The sequence below is a fragment of the Polypterus senegalus genome, chromosome 14, assembly GCF_016835505.1.
Source record: "Polypterus senegalus isolate Bchr_013 chromosome 14, ASM1683550v1, whole genome shotgun sequence".
Taxonomy (NCBI): domain Eukaryota; kingdom Metazoa; phylum Chordata; class Cladistia; order Polypteriformes; family Polypteridae; genus Polypterus; species Polypterus senegalus.
Window position 1 is genome coordinate 56046708 of NC_053167.1, and position 23041 is coordinate 56069748.

General features: G+C 35.4%; 1 protein-coding gene across 1 annotated transcript in view; it reads left to right on the plus strand.

The window, feature by feature from the left end:
- Window positions 1-23041, plus strand: part of LOC120515268 (short transient receptor potential channel 4-associated protein-like) — an 87735-nt gene that overhangs the window by 59614 nt on the left and 5080 nt on the right. The window contains exons 12-18 of the mRNA XM_039736116.1: window positions 3025-3126; window positions 3355-3438; window positions 6973-7063; window positions 7653-7793; window positions 7923-8034; window positions 9507-9619; window positions 18171-18377. Of these exons, the coding sequence (XP_039592050.1) occupies window positions 3025-3126; window positions 3355-3438; window positions 6973-7063; window positions 7653-7793; window positions 7923-8034; window positions 9507-9619; window positions 18171-18377 (850 nt within the window). The remainder of the gene's footprint in view (window positions 1-3024; window positions 3127-3354; window positions 3439-6972; window positions 7064-7652; window positions 7794-7922; window positions 8035-9506; window positions 9620-18170; window positions 18378-23041) is intronic.

A 23041-nucleotide genomic window follows, 5' to 3' on the forward strand; every position in this document is an offset into this window, starting at 1 on the left:
TAGGTCAGCCTACATGTAGGAGTTGTAGTCAATAAGTTCTAAGACTAGCTGAGTTGTGGGTGTTCGATTACAGACCTCTGGTGCTTGCATAATGCATGTAATAACACTATCTTTTATAGTACAAAGCATTTAGCCACCTGCTGAAAAGATATTTAATGACATTGAAAGAAAGCTGTGTAAAGTAGAAGCATATTTGCTAAATGAGAAAAGTTTACTTTTGAACAACTGGCTAACATCTAATTTTTGTCCTCTTGGTATATTTCTATCTGAAACACCATAGATTTCACAGCAAGCACATGGTGACAAACCACATTTCATGTGAAACCTGTTGTACAGTTCTTATGACATAAACATTTGACTTGTTGAGATACATATCTGTGGCTACAGATTTGTGGTTACTTTGAGTATGTGCAATGCAAGTACAGTCATGCGTTGACTTGCGGCTCCATTTGGAACTGGCCATTTAACCCATTTGTCAAACTGGCTGTATGGTAGTTACAAACTGTACAGATCACTGTAATTGAGGCTCTATGGATCTGGTGTGGGTCACCGGTAGGTTTACTTTAACTGCTGGTATGGGCTGTTGTCCGCATGTCGTTATAAGGCAATATTTTTCAACCCACTGCATTGCTGTTTTTACTTTGTGAGTGGGTCACAGTGGATCATCTAAGCTATCAGCAGCGTGGCACTTTGTTTCCCCTTTATAAATGTGCTTGCTTCATCAAGGAGTACCCCTGATATTGCTTGTTTCACCAAGTGGTTGGTTTGCAATACATGCTTGTGGGTCGATTAAGTTCAAGAAAGTAAAACTGGGGCATTGGACCATAAACGTTGAGAAACACTGTTGTAAAGAAGGCTATGCAGGCTGAGTGCCAAAGAATTAACAACATAGAGCAACACCAATTAAAGCAAACCTTAAAGGGCCCTTGCAATGGTGTGAAATAATAATAATGAAAGATTTAACACTGCAGCCAGTTTTGGCAATTTCTAGAACATTACCCTATTTTTTTCCCTATGGCTCTTGGCTGTAAGTACACATTGCCTCAATTTAGTCCACCATAAATCAGCAAATGACTGTATTATATTCAGTTATACTTCGTACAGTGGCATGCAAAAGTTTGTGCACCCTGGCTTAAAATGTGTTATTGTAAATAGTTAAGTGAGCATAAGATGAACTAATCACCAAAATGCATAAAGTTAAAGAAGACACATTATTTAATATTTTAAACAAGATTATATTTTTATTTCCATCATTCACAGGTACAAAATACCAAAAAAAATTAAAAGGGCCTGAAGAAAAAATTTTGGCACCTGACATAGTCAGTACTTAATAACACCCCTTATGGCAAGTATCACAGCTTGTAAACACTTTTTGTATCCAGCTAAGAGTCTTTCAGTTCTTACTTTGGGGTATTTTCATCCATTCGTCCATACAAAAGGCTTCTCTAATTTTTCAAGATTCTTTGGGCCATCTTGCATGTACTGCTCTTTTGATGTTTAGGTTGGGAGACTGTGAGTGCCATGGCAAAACTATCAGATTGCACCTCATGAGGTATGCCATTGTAGATTTTGAGGTGTGTTTCAGATCATTATCTTGTAGTAGGGCCCATCTTCTTTTTAACTTCAACTTTTTTTGCAGATGGTGTGATGTTTCCTTCAGAATTTGCTGGTGTTTATTTGAATCCATTCTTCCCTCTACCAATGACATGTTCTATGTGCCACTGACTGCAACAACAGAAGGTCTTTTGCAGTTACACTGGGGGGTTTATTTGCCTTTCTAGCAATCCAACGAGCAGTTCTTTCAGGATGAGTCAGAGAATTTATACAACTTTGCAATTTGCATAACCTGGGATTTCCTAATGATGATCAAACCATAGCTCTAATGAGCTAATGAAGATCTGAGACCTCAGATATCTTGTGGTGCCCAGCCTTTACATGGTGCTCCATTTCTTTTTTCACTGTGCAATTGTGCATAACGAAAGCAATACACTAATTTTGCATAAAATGCTGAAAAGAAAGGTGATCTTTAACTTTATGCCTTTTGGTGATCACCTCATCTTCTGCTCACTTAACTATTCACAGTAACAGACAATTTAAGTGCCCAAATGTTTGCATTCCACTGTAATGGTATATTGGTCACTACAATTAGTGCAGTTGAAGGAGCCATTTTGTGGCAACAGAGAGAAGCTACCAGATTTAGTCAATCATGATCACAAACAAGCAGGTAAGAGGCGACCATTTAAAGCTCCTTTTCGACCTTTAAGCGCCACTTAATAATCAAATTGTGTGTATCTATATATTGATGATGTGCGCTTAATTCTCACCCTGTGATGGTTTCATATTATCCTCAATAAATTAAAACTTGTGCGCATTTTCTTTTTGTAGTAAATGTTAATGTATCTAAAACATAAAATTGAGTAGTGTCTTAAATTTGAGGTGTTTCATTGTCACACCTTAAAAACCACAGCTAAACAAATATATTTTAGCATGGGCTTGCAAAATTGAAAAGCAATTTGGTGCTTCATTTTTCATTTGTACTCATAAAGATCTTCAGTTTTTTCTGGTTCTGTGTGCTATTGTTTGTGATATATAGTAGTTTTTACACCAGAATCATGTTTACTTTATAGCTCTCCAACTTACTGGGGATTTCTTTTTATTTAATAGCATCCTATTGCTTTTCTTTTTTTATTTTTATATGTTTATTTTTTAATTTTTACTAATAAAATATACAATTTTGTAATGCCTGTTGGTTTCCTACCATTATTATATACTTTCATTTTTCCCTTGAATGACTCCTCAAAATTAGCCCTATTGAACATTTTTTCATCAAGTAGAAATTGATTCTGTGAAAGGCAAAAAAATCACTGTTGGATCTCTATGTGGACCATCTAAGGAAATTGGCGTCACCTTCACACGCTTATTGTATCTGTAAATATGTAGCATTCCAATTCCAATCAGTGCTTTATAAAGAGAAACATGTTTATAAAATTGACTAATAAAGTAAACTATTACTTTTCTCCTCAGAAACAAGTACCTTCTGTTAAACAGACAGGAGCTCAATGAGCTTAGTGCAATATCTCTGAAAGCCAATATCCCCGAGGTTGAGGCTCTTGTGAACACAGATAGGTGAGACATGTTTATATCTTTTAGGCTAATGCTGAATACATTTTAAAAGTTTTTAGTTTAACTTCTATGAACCATTTTACAAATATCTTCCACTTTATAAACCAAATGTTTTTTTTTTTTTAATTTCTAGTTTGATCATTACCAATTATTTAAAAAAAATGTCGTATTTTACCTCATATTCCTTCATTTGGGTGTAATTTGTTTTATGTTTCATGTTTACCTAAACAGGAATCTGGTATGTGAAGGGAAAAAAGGCCTTTTAACACGTTTGCTTACTGTCATGAAACGAGAACCTGTGGATTCTTCATTCAGGTAGGACCTCCTCTTTTAGGTGATGTAAACTGTGAAAATATTTTTTGTCATTTCAAGAACCACAGTTTAACTGCTTTTGAAAAACTTAATTAGTTTGCGATTCCATTCAAAGAGCAACTATTCTTGGGGAATATTATCCCTGGTTTATAGTCCGCACTTTTCTTTTAGAATTCATTGTGTTAAGCTGCTTTTCTAATCTTGTTAATTAAATGAGAAAATGGACATTTATATATTTAATTAATTCCTTTACTGTTCATGATCAATCGTGGAATAAAGGGATAGTTTTAAAAAATCAGTGTAGCAAAACGCATTCCAATTTTTATTATTTGAAAAGGTAATAGGTTGCTACTTAACAAACTTACCACCCTTTACAAACTTGTGATACTTGTATCTGACAAATATTGTCTCTTAAGTGCTTACCGCATATTCAGTGTTGATATTTTAATCTGGTTTTCCCCAAATATGTGATGGGTACTTTCCCCAAACTGCACCAAGAAGAAAATTGAGAGGAGCTACATGTAATATGCTTAGTGGAAACTGACAGCAAATCATTGTGTAATGAAAGAGTAGGTATAAATTTAAAAAATCAAAAGACTATACTGATTGCTTAGATGACTTCTAGATCACTGGGGTGTAATGTGCAGATATGAGTTCACCATATACTTGATTTTCAATTTCAGTATTCAAATTTGAATGAAAGATTTTACATCTCTCCCATCGGCTTTCTGTTACTCCAGATGCCACTATGTGACTTAGGCTTGAAGGGCAATACCATGTTCCTCCTACTACAAGAGCTACGACCTTAGTTTAAGTGGATACACCACTTGTAGCATTCACAGTTGATGGGCTGCCTTTTTGATCAGGAGCATAAGTGCATCACTCCTGATGAAGTTCCGCAGCATGCAGAGGTAGATTTGTTCACATATCAGTAATAATTAAAAGAGAATACTGAAGTTCATTCAGTTGCACTGTATGCATGTGTGAAATGGTCAAAGAGAAGATGGCTCACAATTGGTTTAGAACAGATTGGCTCTCTCTATACCTCCTAATTCTTTAAAACAAAATCCCAAATATCTTCAAGAACCCCAGATAGACAAACTGTAACACCAGTATGGTTTTGTTTTCATTTGTTCTTTTTCTCTACATGAGGTACTATATATGATTATATAGTTCGACAAGAAAACTTTATAGTTTAAAAAAGAAGAGCAAATGACACAGAAATCAATGCTCATCTTAATGTTAATTCATTCAGATTGATGGAGTTGGATTAGTTCAAATATATACAATTGCAGAAAAGCAGATCTTGACTCAATGCATCTCCACCAAATCTCTTATGTTTTTTGTCATCAAATTTTAATTGTAAAAATATACAGTAAAGTAATCAAATCAAAATTTAATCATAGAAACATCATGAAATAAGAATAACCTGCTCATAGCCCCAGCACTTTTTGTATTAATGATATGATGTGATAAAAACATAGCTTGACACAAAAGATGCATAATGTAATGCATTCAAAGGCAATCGCATTTAAGTATTACAATTAAGGTTTTGTTTATTAAAATACCTTCTGTTAAGAGACTTTAGAGTCAGTATAGATTTAATCTTAACATTTGTACAAAACATTTCAGTGTAGCATGCCTGAAGTTAACATTTTATTTAAATAACCCATATAGTTCAACTTAATAAAATGGTCTTTCTCTTTCAAGACAAAACAAAATTCTACCAATATTGCTATTTTTTTTTTTAGTGCAAGTTCAGAAATAAAAATATGCTTTGTGCATGATTTCAAAGTGTCATGATGTGGGCAGTAACTGTTCAGTCTCTTGTTTTCCAAATCAGACAGGTCAGGTGGAATGAGATCATTTGAAGTGATAGATCATTGGCTGCTAATAATAATACAAACACTACAGAGCCCTGATATGAGCATGGTATACATTCATCACGTAAATATGTGGGAACTACAGAATTAAAATTTTATACTAAATTGTTTCTCTACCTTTGCCCAGATAAAATCACCACTGCACTATATGCATTGTTTATTCATTCCAAAATAGAAATGATGTTTCAGACCTTGCCACTTATAAATGTGGCTTATCTGTTAATTGTGGACGGATACAGAAGCAGAATACAGGCCAGTCATATACTAATATCGCTTAATCGTTAGTGGTAGCTCAGTTTCATTGACATTACAGAGTTAATAGGTTTGCTACATGTAGCCTAATTAATAAATAAAAATAAATGAGTAAATACCAACTTTGGGATGCTTGTCAAGTTTTTGAAAACTGATGTGTGCCATAGTCAAAGCATGCAAATATGAGGACAGGTAATGTGCATTCAGTATTTTTAAATGTTTTGGGAACAAATGAAGTGTAGTCTGCAAATGCAAGTGTAAATATAGATTACACAATTGATCTGAAACTATTACTATTAATAAGGTTGTTTCTAAACGAGACAAGCAAAGTGGTAAATGTCTGATATACATTTAAGATCGCAAAGACAGTTTTTGAAGAAACTCTGCATCTACAGATTGGTAAAGCATAGAGCATATTTCATCACGTTATTATGTAGCTAGTGTTTCCTGAATGTACAAATTGCATATGTAAATTTCACAGTAGCACATCATATGCAGTACATGCAAAGTGGCATGTTGATAAGTGTAACTTGAAAAGTCATTTTAGAAATCTAGCTTCATCTAAAAGTGATATTGGTTTACCACTCATAGGAAAGAGATAATATTAACCTTCAAATACAAGTTATGTGTGGATTTTAGCTCTACAGAAAATTTTTGCAAACCTTTCATTTGTACAAGCTGGAATATGACAGCATGTTGGAATCCTTTGTGTTTGGAATACATAGGTCAAAGTCTTGGGAACATATTTATTAAATTAAAAGAAAAATGTTAGTGCAGTTGCACATTTTAAGAAGTGTATGATTTAATTAAGGTTGTAAAACTTCAGAATTTTTATTAACTGGTGCAAAATAAAATTTGATTTAGCTACTTGAAGATTTTTTAGCCACAAGATGGCAGCACAAACCAGCAAATTTTGCTTTTATCTAGTCAGTTGAAATCTTTCACTGTTATAATGGCTTTAATTTTTTTGCCCAAAAGTATTTTTGTTATATAGTGTTTAACCTTTGTCTGTTCTATTGCTTCCTAAACATTATGCATGTTGTTATTTCGAACACCAAATCTTAATGTTTTAGTATTGGATCTCCCTCAGGGAACTATTCAGAGTAAAGCTGAAAAAATGTTTTTATTTTCTAAAAGGATTTAAAGTGGTTTGGTGTCACACTTCAGCATTGGTTTTTGGGATTACTTAAACAGTTAAAGTTGCTTACTGTCTTGTAAAAAAAATGCTTATTTTGTATTTTATAGTTTAACTTCTTGTGATGCTTTTCTTCCTAATCCTGATTTTTGCTGAAGCCATCCTTTGTTTATAAATTTAAACGTGGTACTAACTCAGTGTAAGAGACTTCAGGAATACATTTGATATATCTGTGTTTAAATGGGTTATACTTTTATTTATCTTTAGGTTCTGGCAGGCAAGAGCAGTGGAGAGCTTTTTGCGTGGTGTAACTTCTTATGCTGATCAAATGTTTCTTTTAAAGAGGGGACTTTTAGAGGTAAACATTCAACTTTCTTTCTGTACAAAATATTAAGCATTTGCTGTCATTGAAAGACTAGTGCCATGGCTTTTCTTGGAATGTCACTCTTTGCTTATAAGTGCAGCTGGTGGAAGTAAGTTTTGTAAGATAATTATAAACAAGGTGCTTTGCCTATGATAGAAGTGCAGCCCAGTCTAAACTGATCATGTGACCTTGAAAACCAAGCACAACAGAGAAGAGAGTTTATACATACTTGTATGAATTTAGAAACAAATTTCAGGAGTTTATTTTTTTAATTCCTCATATTGCGTAGATACAAGTATTTTTCCACAGCTCAAAGTAAATGTAAAAAGGTGGTTTGTGGAATATATGCTGAATGAGATTAGACTTGTAACTTGAGGTGCTTTTGTGGTCAATTTCTTTATAATTCTTGATTGTCCAAGTAAGCATAACGTGCCTTTCTGTGCAACCTCTTTCAAAATCTGAGTTATTTTATGACGGTATAATAGTACTTAATAAACTTCAAAAGTTGTACTAACCACATACCATAGGAAAATAACTTTGATGAGGTTCCTAATTGATTTGTCCTTTCTCCTTCATCCATTAGCACATTCTTTTTTGCATCATTGACAGTAAATGTAAATCCAGAGATGTTCTACAAAGCTACTTCGATCTCTTAGGTGAACTGATGAAGTTTAACATTGATGCTTTCAAGATATTTAATAAATATGTCAACACAGATGAAAAGGTGAGACAAATAAAAGTATGCCTAGCTTTTAGTATAGTGTTTTGTCAAAAGCATACCTTGCTATTTATTTTTGTTTTCTTCTATGTGTTAAAAAGTTTTATTTGTAGTAACATATTTGTTTCGTCTTAGTTTCAGGTTTTTTTAAATCAAATCAACAGCTCACTGGTGGACTCAAATATGTTGGTTCGTTGTATTGTGCTGTCACTTGATAGATTTGAAAGTCAGACAGAAGATTTGAAAGGTAGTAATGTAATCCTATGTATGTGTCCTCTTTTACCGTTGTTTCATTAAATGTATTAATTCTTTATCTCTGTATGAGTATTAGGTTTTTTTTTTGCTTCCTATCCTCTTCTGCAAGAGATTTTAAACGTTGGAACAGATGTTGCTAGAACTGCTAGATGTTTCCACTTCTCTCTAATTATAATTTAACATTATTACTACCATTCTTTATTTTGTAAAATGAAATGTTATAATGTGACTTTCTATGCATGAAAGATGTCTTTTTAGCTATATTTTTATTCAGTAATTTTCAGATTCTTCTTCCTTTAATACATGATCATTGTGGTATAAAGCCTGGGCACATGCAGACGCCAGGATCTACTTATTCACCTTAATACATGGTCATATTGAATTTAGAGTTGCCAGGTACACTAGGCTTGCTTGTGGATGAGGGTAACTGGGTACAAATAAAAATCAAGACAATTGCAGCAAAAATGAGTCACTGGACTTGGGATTGTCTGGCAGCATTGTTAATTATCCTGCCCCATAAGTATACATTTCTGTAAGAGTATATGGATGTATGTATATGTGATATATATATATATATATATATATAATATATAAATTACATGATTGCAGTGTTTAACTCTAACCATGGGGCACAGTTGGAAACTTGGTAGAGGTAAATTTCGCACAAACATTAGGATAATTTTGTTTGCACAGAGAACCATAGACACTTGGAATAAGTGACCTAGTAGTGTCTTAGACAGTAGAACTTTAGGGACTTTCAAAACTCGACCTGATTTTTTTTTTTTTTTTAGAAGAATTAAGTGGATAGGACTGGAAAGCTTTGTTAGGCTGAATGGCTTGTTCTCGTCTAGATTGTTCTAATATTACACACATATATATCTACAAAATATGTAGTAAGAATTATTTATATTTAAAGTAAGGATTTATCCAACTGATGTACAAAAAAGTGTTTGTTATGCCAGATTTAAAAAAAAAAAATGATAGATCTTTCAACAATTTGCTTAAACAACAAAATCAAAATTGTGTTTAACTTAGTTAAATATTAATGGGAAAATGCTTCAGTTAAACTTAGCACATAAGAATTTCTATGGGTGCCAATAATTTTGAAATGTGGTTTTGTTAAATATATATTTCATCTGGACAAATTAGTTTTTTTTCCTTGATTATAAATTTACTTCAGTTTAAAGGCTATGTTTCTCCCATTGTTTCAGTGTGAAATTAAGGTAATTTGCAAAAAGATTTTTTGTTTTTTTTTGTTTTGTTTGTTTTTCTCTTTACTAAGGGTGCCAATAATTGTAGTGGGGGCTATGAGTGTGTGTATGTATACAAAGTGTAAATAGATAGATAGATGTGTGCATATGTATGACAATACAAATTCATTTGATTACAGTTTTTTTTTTTTGCTTTCTTTCACCTGTTTTATACTTCAGATAATTACAATTAATTGTTGCTGGTCTTTTTCAGTTGCGGATGTCCTATCAGAATGCTGCCTTCTCTCCTATATGTCTCGAGTGGATAACAGGTTGTCCTTTCTCTTCAGACTAATTAATATAATCAATGTACAGACACTGACACAGGTAATTATCTTTTCAATTTGAACTTCCTGTACTCTGACTTTACAACTCTTCAAAGTTTTTTTGTTGACATTTAATTTTTTTTAAACTGTTTCATGTGTGTGGAAGTACATAAGTGAGACTCTAGAATGGTGCGACTACTTTATTTAAACTGTCTTTTACTTCAGAATATAGATTATTTAGTTGTAAAGCTGCTTCCTGCAGTATGCAACTGTTTCTTTTATATGTATATTTAGAAAGGCCTTTACAATAATAATGCAGGCAGCATCCTGCAAAACAGAGACCAACCAGATTTATGCTGAAGTTAAGCTATTCACATATTGATTTAACTTAGCTTTATTGTCATTTATGCCTAGGCAATAAAATGATAAAAAATAATTATCAGGAAATAACTTTTTCTCAATTGAAATATAACATAAGGTCAATAGAAAGTTGATAGAACTTACTCCATCCATGTTTTGACTGACATACATGGTACTGAACCTAGTAGGAGCTGGCAGCAGATATGTACTGTGGAGTTAACTTGTGCTTGTAAAATGCACTCAAAATGTCACTCACATTTACAAAATGTGTTTTCCTTGCACACGAGACTTTTGCAGTAATTTAAGTCCATCGTGCATGCCAGTATGTCACGAGTGGGAGCGAGATAAATAGAGAAAATGGCGACAGAAGATGTTAATGAAAACTTGAAAAAAAATCAGCGTTACCTAAGAATACGCCCCAACACACACAGCCCAAGGCCCAAAAGACAATGATGTTGTTGAGAAGGGTCAGAGGAATTGGGAAGTGTGGAAATATTTTGGCTAGATAAAGTCTGACAAATTGTGTCAAAAACATGTTCCCACAAAGACAGTTAATACCAATAATCATTTGTACGAACTGAAACAGTGTCATGCCCTTTGGGGATTTATGAAGTGTTTCCTTATGCAAGAATTTACAGTCCTAGACCCAAGCAAGTGTTGCACAAATAGGGTTTTCTTGTGCCTTTTGGTTTTTTTTGCCTTGATGTAGAGATCTGTGTAGGATGGATTTTTTTTTTTTTAGTATCCATCCCTGTCTGCTCTTGCATACACTTCTCCATATTTGTCATGCTCCTACCCGCAGAAATAAATTGACTCCATTAAAGAAAATAACCATGTATTGCTGGTATGCCTGTTTAACATCATCTTGTACAGGGATGTGGCTGAAGGTTTCCTGTCTTTCACCCAGTTGTCCTTTTCACTTTTTTGTGAGAATTCTGCTTCATTAGTGTTTAGGACAGATCTTCTGATGGGACATAAATAATAATTTGTGAGCAGAAGTTTCCACGTCTTTTTCATATAAAGGATATATAAAGAGCAGTATAAGCAACATGTCTTGTTAAAGCTTTGTAAGCGGGCAACCAATTACTGTTCAATATTTAAAGTACAGTCTATGTTAATAATTGCTATTCAGTTAATAATTGCTATAATGGTCACAACAAGGTAGGTGCTGTCTGCATACAAGTCGCACATATAAGTTTAAGCTTAAAACATACGCTTTTGTAGTTGGCATATTATTGGTAGCTTAACAGACTCTCCCCACTTTCTCATGGTACTTTTTGTTTGTCAGTACAAGCTCATTGTAACCAAACAAGCACTGTGAATGTACAGGTATCTCCTCGTTTGCTTGCAAGCTTTGAGATGAAAGAGGGCATTACTAACAGCTGACCAGTGAACTTCACTGCACTCTTTGATTTAGTGCAGTTGTATTAAATCACAACTATTATAAATTATTACAAACTACTTGTTCCTGTGCCTTTGCAATCCTCTTAAATAAAAGGTATAGGAACAGAAGGTTTGGGGCGAGAAATATTGCTACTTTGTAGAGCATGTGAAAAAGAGTTGGTGCTGGACAGTTTGTTGACAGGCTTTTTCAGTAATATCTGATTCAAAATCAGTTGTTGCATCTTTGAAAAGTTTCAGAAGAGAGACCACAGTTGTATTTTTTTGTTGATGCGGCCATTCATCAAAGTGCTGCAACACTGAATTCAGCACTATATCTTGTCTCCACAGCCCTGTTTGTGTGACCTCGTAAGCTTGCCTTATTGTCCGGTATGTTTAAAACACCCGACTAACTTTTTTTACTGGCTGGAAGCTGTGCAACTTTGGGTGCTTTCTCTATCACTGCTGGTGTAAAGCACTTGAGAGAATAGTGTTTAGAATGTGGGCATTACAGGTTAATCTGGTGTAGCCACTCAAGGCAGTTACTGCGTTTGCTCCTCAGTCAGTAACTGTCAATTCCATAAACTCATTAAGATTTTCAGATAGTAAAGCGTGAGTGTTTTCACCCATTTTAATCATACTTGCTTCAAACGGAGTCACAAAGAGCGCCCTTGACACAAGATTGCTACCAGCTATGTTATATTAATGAGAGCTACAGATATAAAATAGGTTTTCTCAAAGTTTTTGGTTCAAATATCAGTTGTGACAACACATCCATGATTATTAACGGTCTCTAGCATGTCATATACAATATTCTTTCTCAGTTTTTGGGTTTTTCTACCACATACCCTAATACAGTCATTGGATGGTGCAGTATCTCTTTAAACTTCAGACTTTTTGGCTGTTGTGTCAAACCAGGTAGTGTTCAAGTTGAATCTAGCTCTCACCAGACTCTGTGTTGCAAATTCCTTCGCACCTCTCCATCAACGCCTTTGTTTTGCAAATGTGTCATCAGCACAGGCAGCAAGCAGCCTGCTATATCATCTCCCACCGATGCTGCGGAAGGTTCTCCCTGCTTCACGTCTGTTTATCTGGGTGTGAGGTACCTGGAGTTGTATAGGGTAAATAAGATATGTTTATTTGTAATATAAACATTTCATGTGTGTTCCATGTCTACAATAATCTGGGTAAATGTAGGATGACAGAAAATTCGAGGCAGCAAATGTTGAACACACAACTAAAACAGAAACTTTTTTCATGTTTTAGTAAAAATATGTAAAACATGTCTATGTAAAAACCGAAGCCCATTTATCAATCGCATGGGTGGGTTAGAGGGAAGAACAGCTACCTCTAAATCAAGAGGTTGGAGGTTCAATTCTGGATCTTCCCTGCATTTTCTATTTTTAGTAGTGAGCTGCTATTATTACTATTACATAATAAAAACATACATTTGATTTGAGTCTGCAACACTCGGTGTAAATTTTTGCTGCTTGTAAAGGTTAGTGTTTTTTTTTAATTCAGCTTTATTCTCTCAGTCACATTCACGTGGTACAATGAACTTGCCTCTCCCTCTCTGAGCTGATGCAGTTTTTCTCCATTCTTTTCACAAGAGCAGTGATGACCACAGTTGGTGCTGTGGTTGATGCCTGGTCAAAACTATTTGTTATATTGGCAGTCAAAGATACGGTGACTGCTGTCAGACTATTATGCGGCATTTGCGCTTTGATAACAAAGACACATGTTCAGAACATGTGAAAAATGACAGATTTGCATGTGCAATGCTGCTCCTTACTTAGGAAAAGATCCCAGTCGTCCCACTAGAGAAGGACTTTCCGAGACTGTGGTCATAAAGCCATTTCTGGACAAAGGCAGAACCGCAACAACTAACAACTTCTTCACATCACTTTCTCTGCCTAATAAACTGCTGCACTGCAACACAACTCTGCTTGGCACCATAAAGTGGGTCAGGAACTTCTACCTGCAGCTAAAGTCACTTCAGTATGCATGTAATTCTCCACGTTAGTATTTAGATCTGGCAGTGCCATGCTGGCGGTGTATGCGGCAAAAAGGAGTCTGTCTGCTTTCCCAGTACCATGCACTATAACGTGGAGATTGGGCAAGATTGGGGGGAGAAAAAAAAAACACAATCTTCAGATCATGTTCAAATGACATAGCGTTTTCATGCATGGATGTGTGTGTGCAATATAAAGCAAACACTTTAGGAAAGGTATAAGGAAACAAGTGTGCTTTCATTCAAGATAAAACTGAATAAAAAAAATTCAAGTAACAACAAGATACCAGGAAGACATGATTCACCAGCGTTTGTGTGTCTGCTTATATCCCTTCAGCAATATCTTTTACAAGTTTCAAAACTTTACACCCGCTGTTACAGACTCAAAGCTAATGTATGTTTTTATTATATAATAGTAATAATAAATTGAACCCGCAACCTCTTGATTTGAAAACAGCCGCTGTTACACAATATTTGGGCTTTGGTTTTTATACGTTGACAGCAACATGTAAATTGAATAATTTCTTTTTCTTCAATTAAATTTGATTATATTCTTGAAAAGTGGCGCACTTGTTTTGTTATACCTTTTGTGAAAGTGTTTATTTGATATTTGGACTTCTTCACATTTTATATACTTCACATTAGCATTTTGTCATTATTATAACATGAAAAAATTTTCTGTTTTAGTTATGCGTTCAGGATTTCTTGCCTCGCATTTCCTATCATCCTACATTTACTCAGGTCATTGTAGACACGGAACACACATGAAATACATATACTGTATATATATATTACAAATAATGATACTGTATATTATTTACCCAGTACAATTCCAAGCACCTCACACACAGATAAACAGACTTGAGCTGGGATCACTTCAGCTGTGTCAGTGGGGGATGAGTGTGCTGATTGACACATTTGCAAAACAAAGACGCTAATGCAGAGGTGCGAGGGAATTTAAGGTGGCCTGGAATTACAACTTTTTTTGTAGGCATCAAGGATTCTAGTGTTAAACCTGAGGTGCCTGACTTACATCCACTGTATGTTAGCACATTTATTGCAGTAAACAAATGGCACTTGGTTGCCGTCACCGTTGGTAAAAATTGAAAATGACTGCCAAATGTTGGACTTCCCTTTACTGAGTTTTGCAGTCTTGTACTGTCCTTTTTTTAATGCTGTCTGCTGTGGATATAAGGCTGGTTGTCTCTAGGCTCCAGAATCTTGAGAAGGCTCTGTGTGAGACGGTATATGCAAGCGTCCTCACTGCTTAGGCAAATGAATTATATGAATTCTATAAATATATTAATTCAATTTTAATTTGACAGACTGTTTTTGTCTATTTCTGGATTTGTTTCCCAACCATTTACAACAGTTTAAATCTATACAAAAGAAAGGATACAGTATAAAGTTTTTTTTTTTATTTTATTTTCTATTAATACCTACTTTATTTGGAACTGCCCAAACAATTTATTTTACTTCTATAAAACTTGTAATTTAAGACTTTAGTTTTAGATTTCAGATTTTAGAATTAAGGATTTATTTTATTTATTTGAAGTTGACAAACAAATTTAGTGTGTTCTTCTGTAAAACGAGAAATCTTTTGATTAGTCAGAATTGAGACTTTTTTTTTTTTTTTTATTAATTTTATTACAATCAATACATAGCAATCACGTTTTTACAAAAAAAAAAGAATTATGCTAAGAACAGATCGATCCCCACCCTTGAGAGAGAGAGCAAGCCAAACGGTGTAAAATTTAAGGCTTTTAAAAATACCTAAATCAACAAATTCTCTGTGCTTTATAAAATCATTTCAAAATATTACTGATTAGATCCTGCCATGTTTTGAAAAAAGTCTGCACAGATCCTCTAACTGAGTATTTGATTTTTCCAATTTTAAATAATATAACACATCAGTTTCCCACTGACTTAAAAGAGGAGAGTTTGGGTTCTTCCAGTTTATCAGAATAAGTCTGCGTGCCAACAGTGTAGTGAATGCAATCACAGTTTGTTTGTCTTTCTCCACTTTAAGACCCTCTGGAAGAACCCCAAACACAGCTGTTAATGGGTTAGGAGGGATTGTGAGTCCAAGACTGTCTGAGAGGTAATTAAAAATTTTTGTCCAGAATAATGTTAATTTGGTGCAGGCCCAGAACATGTGACCTAGTGAGGCTGGGGCTTGGTTGCAATGTTCGCAGGTTGGATCATTCCCTGGAAACATTTTGGAGAGTTTTAGTCGAGACAGATGTGCTCGATATATAATTTTGAGTTGTATAATTGTATGCTTTGCACATATGGAGCTCGAGTGAATTCTCTGCATTGCTACTTTCCACTCCTTTTCTGATATATTAATTGAGAGGTCATTTTCCCAGTGTCCTCTTGGATCTTTGAAAGGAAGGGATTGTAAAAGGATTTTATATATTGTAGAGATGGAGTCTAACTCCTTGAAATTGAGCAATAATTTTTCCAGCGTGGATGAGGGTGCAAGATGAGGAAAATCTGGAAGGTTCTGTTTAACAAAGTTCCTGATTTGAAGATAGTGAAAGAAATTTGTAGCTGGAATGTTAAATTTGGAACGTAATTGTTCATAGGATGCAAAGACGTTGTCTATATAAAGGTCTCTAAGCAAGTTAATTCCAAATTTTTTCCAGATATTAAAAACTGCATATGTTTGTGAGGGTTAAAAGAGGTGGTTCTTTTGCAGAGGTGCCACAGATAGAAGCTTCTCCGTCTTAAAATGCTTTCTACATTGGTTCCAGATTCTAAGTGAGTGGAGCACAATTGGGTTATTAGTGTATTGCCGATAACGTGTGTTTATTGGTGCACAAAGCAAGGAATACAAAGAGAGACTTTTTTTTTTTTTTTTTTATTGCCTATTTTATTTATTTGGAATTGACCAAATAATTTAGTGCATTTTGTTTGTGTTCTCTTGTAACACTTGAATCTTTTGACTGGTCAGAAATAAGGTTTTATACCTATTTTATTTATTTCAGATATAGTTGTATAATGTTACAGTACATTTGTCATGTTAACCTTATTACAGAAAATAAATAATTTTTAAACCAAAATTAACCTTATCTTCAAATATCACTTAGGAGTAAAAAAGGAACCTTTAAGCTTGACAGAAATAGTGATTTGATTTATATCGTGATATATAGTGATACCGAGTGATATGAAAATTGTGAATTTTTTTTTTTTTGCACATCGTCCAGCCCTGTTGTCATTCTGCCTAGAGTATGCGTTTGTGTCCTTGGATGTGCAAAGAAATATAAAAACCATCTGCTGAAATTTAGTTGTTTAACTTCAGATGATTACATTATAAATACTATTAATTGACCCTCATAGGGAAGTTGCTAGTTACCCTGTCCCTCCACCTTTCCACATGGTCATCAAGTCCAGATTTAACTGTTTAAATATTAAGTCCTGTGCTCTAAAATATGATAATTGCTCTATAAATAAATGCAAGAACTCGTTTTCCTATCTCATAACAAAGTCAATGTGGATTCTCTGAAGGTCAAGTTTTGTGCTATCATTGAATTTTTAACACAAGAGAAAGCTAGAACTTAAGACAGATTTTCTTTTAGTCAGCCTGTACCAAGACTAGTCCCCTTCATATGTCATGGCAAAAAGATGGTCACTACATCTCTCAAAGAATACCTTGGGTCTTGCTAGCCTTGGACATTGACGACAGAAGAAAAGCTTGTCACAACATACTGAATTGTAATGGATAATTGCAGATTAGTGACTTGTGAAATGATTATTACAATGGGTTAGTTATTAGTTAGTTATTACCCAGAGTTCAAGCAGAATCCTAATTTAAAGGATCCTTCTCTAATACCATAGATACTCAATGTCTAGGTCTGTGTCAGCAAGATCATATGAATAGTGTCTTATGATCTTGAGGGTGGGGCTCCTATTAATTATGTACCATAAAGGGTCTGAACAACCTGTCAATATTGTGGGCTGAGGAAAGAGAAGTGACTGAGCAGGAAGGCTAAGGTCTTTACTGATGGGCATGTGTATTTTAGTTGTTTTTATGCAAGACAAATGCTATTTTAATTGATTATGTTTTTAATGCAATAGTAGTAGTGTGGATTGATATGGAATATAAAGTAGAAAGCCTATAATTTCCATAAATATGTAGTTATGTATGTATTCAGATCAAATTATATACACAAGTAAGTTACTACTTCATGTCAAAAAATCTAATACAGTTTGTGCTTATAAGTCATCATGTGTTTATGTAGAGTATGTCCTGCCTTCATCATCTTCTGTAATACTTAGTGGACCTGAGCTGAGCAAGTGCCATTCAAGGATGGTATGCAGCCAGTGGGTAGACTACACTGTACACCTGTACAAATTAGAGTGTATGCTGTAGATGGAGACATCAGTTTTCCTCAGATGCTTAAGGAAGAAAAGACATCAAGATAGGCAGATGCATTATGCTCATTTCACATCATTAGTGATATGCACTCCCATGAAATTTAAAGCTGATGACCTTTTTGACAGCATCCCCTCTGGTTTATATGGAGTGTGGTCTTCCTCCTGCATCTTGAAGTCTATGAACAGATCCTTCATTTTACTGACGTTAATGGGAGAATATTATCTGTATCAGAAGGCAAAAGACTTCTCTCTAAGCCACCTCATCATTGTTTGTGATCAGGCCTGTGGTAGTAATAACCTTCGTATTTTTCAAAATGTATCACAGCAAGCTTCATGGAATTTACACAAAAGTATCACACATCTCAAAGGTTACTGGATTGTAATTTTATAATTTTTCACTTGAAAAAGAAGAGAGGAGCTGCAGATATGTTCATTTTTACTTTAGCTATTTAATTCTAATTCACATAATTGTGTTTAATAGGAGAATGTAAGTTGTCTCAATACCAGTTTGGTGATTCTGATGTTGGCACGGCGGAAAGGCAAGCTTCCCTTCTACTTAAATGCACTTCGAGAAAAGGAGTATGCTGAGAAATATCCAGGCTGCCTTCTGAACAATTTCCACAACCTCCTTCGTTTCTGGCAGCAACATTACCTCAACAAGGACAAGGATAGCACATGCCTTGAAAATGTGAGTACTATTACTGCATTTTACCATATGTTGGGGATCTTGGGGAAGAGTGCTTTAATTCTTTGACTGGAAATTGCACCCTTGCTTAAGAATAAATGTTCTGAGTGGGAAATAAAATTCCACTGAAACATTAACTTCATACTCGGTTTTGTTTTGTTGAAGTCGGCTGTGCTGGTTTTCAGCCACATTTTTTAACATTTTAAATACTGCATGACAGCTGCCAAGGTTTCTTCATAATTGACACTCCACTTATTTTATGTTGTTCCTTTCTATAGAAAACACCACCTTAAGTACATCTGTATTTCTATATCTGGAACATGCGTAGCTTAAGTGTGGGTCAGAGGAAGAAACTGGAAGGCTTGTAGTTTAGAGTTCTGTTCTTTATTTAGTATGGCACACTGTCACTTGCACTTTGAAGCTGCATTATGCCTTAATGCTGTTAATATAAGTGCTAATTAGGCAATTTAAATAATAAGATTAGATATCTTATGAAAGCAGACCATTAGAATTGGATTTCAAGTATGCTACACAAAATTTTAACTTCTGTAAATATAATTAACTTATTCAATATACCATCCAGTAAGGCATTAGAATGCCTTTATTGTCATTATAAAAAATTACAACAAAATTCGTGTTAGAAAAAAAAAAAATTGCATTAAAACCCCAACCCATATTTGATGTTTGAGTCTCCTTCTGTAGTAGATCATCATGCTGCTTTATAAAACTGGACTGGATGATCCTAAAGTTGAGCATCATCTGTACTACAGACTGTGCATTACATTTCAGTTTAAAAGCCACTGCCATGGGAGGTCTACCCATATTATATCTGCATTGAGCCCTAAAAATGTCATAGTAGTAAGAACATTGTGTGGACAGCTACAAAGTTACTGTACATCAAGATTACTTATTGCTGTGTAGAACCTCACTATCAGGTAAAGTCAACGTCACTGCAAAAACAAAAAACACTATATAGTACACTCTCAAAATTCACAGGGGTTACGTTCCTAGAGCACCCGTGAATGGTGAAAAACCGTGAATTTTGGATGTGGTTAAAAAATGCTTATTTTCATAGTTTAAACCATAAATATGCCCCCAAAACACTTTCATTTCAAACTTAGCTTAATACATTACCTAAAAATAAAGAATGTAGAGGTAAACCTGTATACTGCACAGTACTGTACTGCTATGTCTCCCGCAGTGCTAGAATGTAAAATACAGATGTTACCGCTATTTGTACTGTAATTCATGCAAGCGCGTTTTCATTGCCAGAAGCCTTAGACGGTGCAGCTCGTTTCGGTGGCATCTTGGAGCTTTAACCTTTAAACTGCCACATACTTGTGGGTTAATGTATCCCTGGACACCAAATACTTTTTTGCTGCACTTTAAGTAAATTTTAATGGAACACTTTTTTCATGCAAAGAGCATCACAATTGCTGCAACACTGATCATTTTACACACTGCTAATGAACTGTAAAAACTACTGGAACAATATGTACAAGGTGTAACTGACGCCATGGATGTAAATCACGGAGCTAACTGCGCTTGAACTAGCTACATGCAAGCACACAGAGGTAAGCGCTGACGCTGGCAGGCTAGTCTTAGTGCGGCTGCAGTACTGCAGGGTGTCACGCTTGGGTCACAGAATTGCACAGAATCACAGGAGATTGTAGAGTTGGAACTTTATTCAAACACTTCAAACAAACATGTTTCTTTCAGAAGTAAAACAAGCTCAGTATCCAGTTAGTTATCGATTAAACAATAGACAAACATCATAGGGGAGCACAATCCCCAACAGGAGCAGAGAATGTCTTGGGGAGGAGAGAGACGCAAAGCAATCAGCCAAAAAGGACAGGTGCTGTTCAGGCTTTTAAGCAGAGGTGAGTAGTAACAAGTTACATTTACTCCGTTACATTTACTTGAGTAACTTTTTTTAAAAAATTGTACTTCTAAGAGTAGTTTTACAGCACCATACTTTTTACTTTTACTTGAGTACATTTGTGAAGAAGAAACGCTACTCTTACTCCACTGCATTGGGCAACACTCGACTCGTTACTTTTTTCCATTTATACATTAAACTATATTTTTGCCAGAGAGAAGTCGCCAGTGGATCTACTGCATGACTGTTTCACCAATCAGACGTATCAACAATAATCACATGACTCTGTTTCACCAATCAGACTTAGCAACACAATCACATGACTCTGTTTCACCAATCAGACATAGCGATGCAGTCACATGACCACACACAAGCAGCCTGCAAGAGACTTTTTAGTCATGCGGGGGCTCCTGTTCACTGCTAAATGGTCACAGCTTCACTACAAGAACCTTGAGAAGCTTAACCATCACTTCACTGAGTGAAGAACAAGCATGTTTTAACCAAACATGCACAGACAGTCATGGTAAAGTGAGACTTCTTGTATGTGCACAAGCTGCCTTGTTCTACTGTTAAATTTCTATCAGCTGTGCTCTTTGGAGGGCAAGTGTGTGACGATGCCGGTTCCCTACAGGCTCCCTCTTCCCACATGGGTCTGCTGAACCCACACCGTTGATCGTTATGACTGAGATGAGCTGACATATGAGGATAATTCACTGATGAGGCCAGAGGATGATGGAAAAAGTGCTTTTATTAAAAAACAGTCAAAACAAAAGTAAAATCAACAGAAGTGTCAATGGTGCAGTGTTCTAAAAAACAGTACATATATAAATCCATAAAAATCATTGTGAAAAGTAAGGCTAAAAAAATCAAAAAATAAATCATTTAAAAATCTGAGGTTAAAATGCAGACTAACTCCTCCTGATCTCAGCCCACCTCATTCTCATTCTCCTGGCTCACCCATGGCTCGCGTGGCCTGCAGAACCTCAGCAGCCACAAACTCCTTTCGGCTGACCTCGGTCTTGGCTCTTTTCTTTTCTCCTTTTCTTTGATTCCCCTTCTTTTTTTTTGTGCTGATCCGTATATATACACTCCCGTCTCTGTGGGCCTCAATCGCACGCCGCAGGAAGCAATTGAGAACGATCTCACCCGCACGTGCACTTGCGACTTGCTCCATCTACCTCATTAACTCCCTGCGGTCATGCAATTGTGCCCACGGAGAGTGACACGGCTTTATGGATTTAAAAGTGGCCTTTTTTTTTTATTTTTATTTTTTTTTTATAAAGCTGCGGACCTGCTACACCACAAAGTGAATATGCAGTCCTATACTGTCAGTGTACGGTCAGTATATCTTGTCACTATAAGTAGTTTGCACTGTTCAGACATACATGTTACCTACTGTAGGTATTGGCTTCACAAGCTTTGTTGTGAAAGACTGAGATTTGGAACTTTGTGTTATTTGTGTATCTTTATTTTGTGAAGATGTTATTTATTTTTACTCTTTTTTATTTTATTATTTGGAAATAGCAGAATTTGCGCATTGTTTTATATTTTTGTCTGTCTTATTACAACATTTCTAAAAAATAATTTATTATGTTCAATCAATTACTCAGTACTTGAGTAGTCTTTTTACCAAATACTTTTTTACACTTACTTGAGTAATTTTTTGGATGACTACTTTTTAGTTCTACTTGAGTAATATTATTTTGAAGTAACGCTACTCTTACTTGAGTACAATTTTTGGCTACTCTACCCACCTCTGCTTTTAAGTAAACGGAAAACACAAGAACACTCAGCTGGAGATGTATCACAGTCAATCAGCAGCAAGGAGAAATGAATAATGGTGCCGCTAAGATTCACACCGTCAAAGACAGTGATTTACTTATTTTTATGGTGGACATTACAGGGACACACCCAGCCTTGACCCAACCAGCGCGCACTCACAAACAGAGACAAAAACAAAGCAAACCGGTAATCAAACAGCAAATAAAGAATGTAATGAAAACAAATGAAATAAATGAAAACAACGATACCATCCCTGTTTCCCTTATGGCGATTACACATTAGATACAACAAAGCACAAACAAAACACGCACAGTAAATCATGAAAAAGTTCATGAAAAACAGCAACGGATGAAATGTAATGATGAAAATAGATAGTCCAGAGATCAGCACGTTGAATGGGAATGTACAGATAATCCTACCAGTAGTTCCTGAAATGGTTAAGACAGGTGGATGGGTTCAGGAGCGCTCCTTTCTTTGCAGGTTGGCCATGAATCCACTTATAGTCCATATGTACACAAGCAGACGGCAGACAATACAGACACAAGCAACGATCCAGGACAAAACAAATAAGTACAGGTAACCCAACAGAGGGCAGACAGACAGGAACTTCTAACACAAATTACAAAACTTTTTTTTTTTGCTTTTGGTCACCTGACCCCTTTTTAAAAGCTGCGCTGACACCCTTTGACCTCAACAGCCCCAGCACCCTCCGCAGAAGACCAATCAGATCCGCTGCTGGGACTGCTGGGAGTTGCAGTTTCAAATTCTATTGGCTACTTTCACCATCCCAAGCCGCGGTTCTCTCTACAGTACAGTATTGCCACGAAAAAAAGTCATAAAAATTGCGGAGGATATTTGCAGTTTCCGCTAACAAGTATTAGGTTCTAAGGAAAAATCTGCGAATGACTGAGGCCACGAACTCTGAACCATGACTTTGCGGGGGTCTACTGTATACCATGTGACAGAAGCAAGAACAATTAATAAAAGTCACAGGAAAATGGAGCTG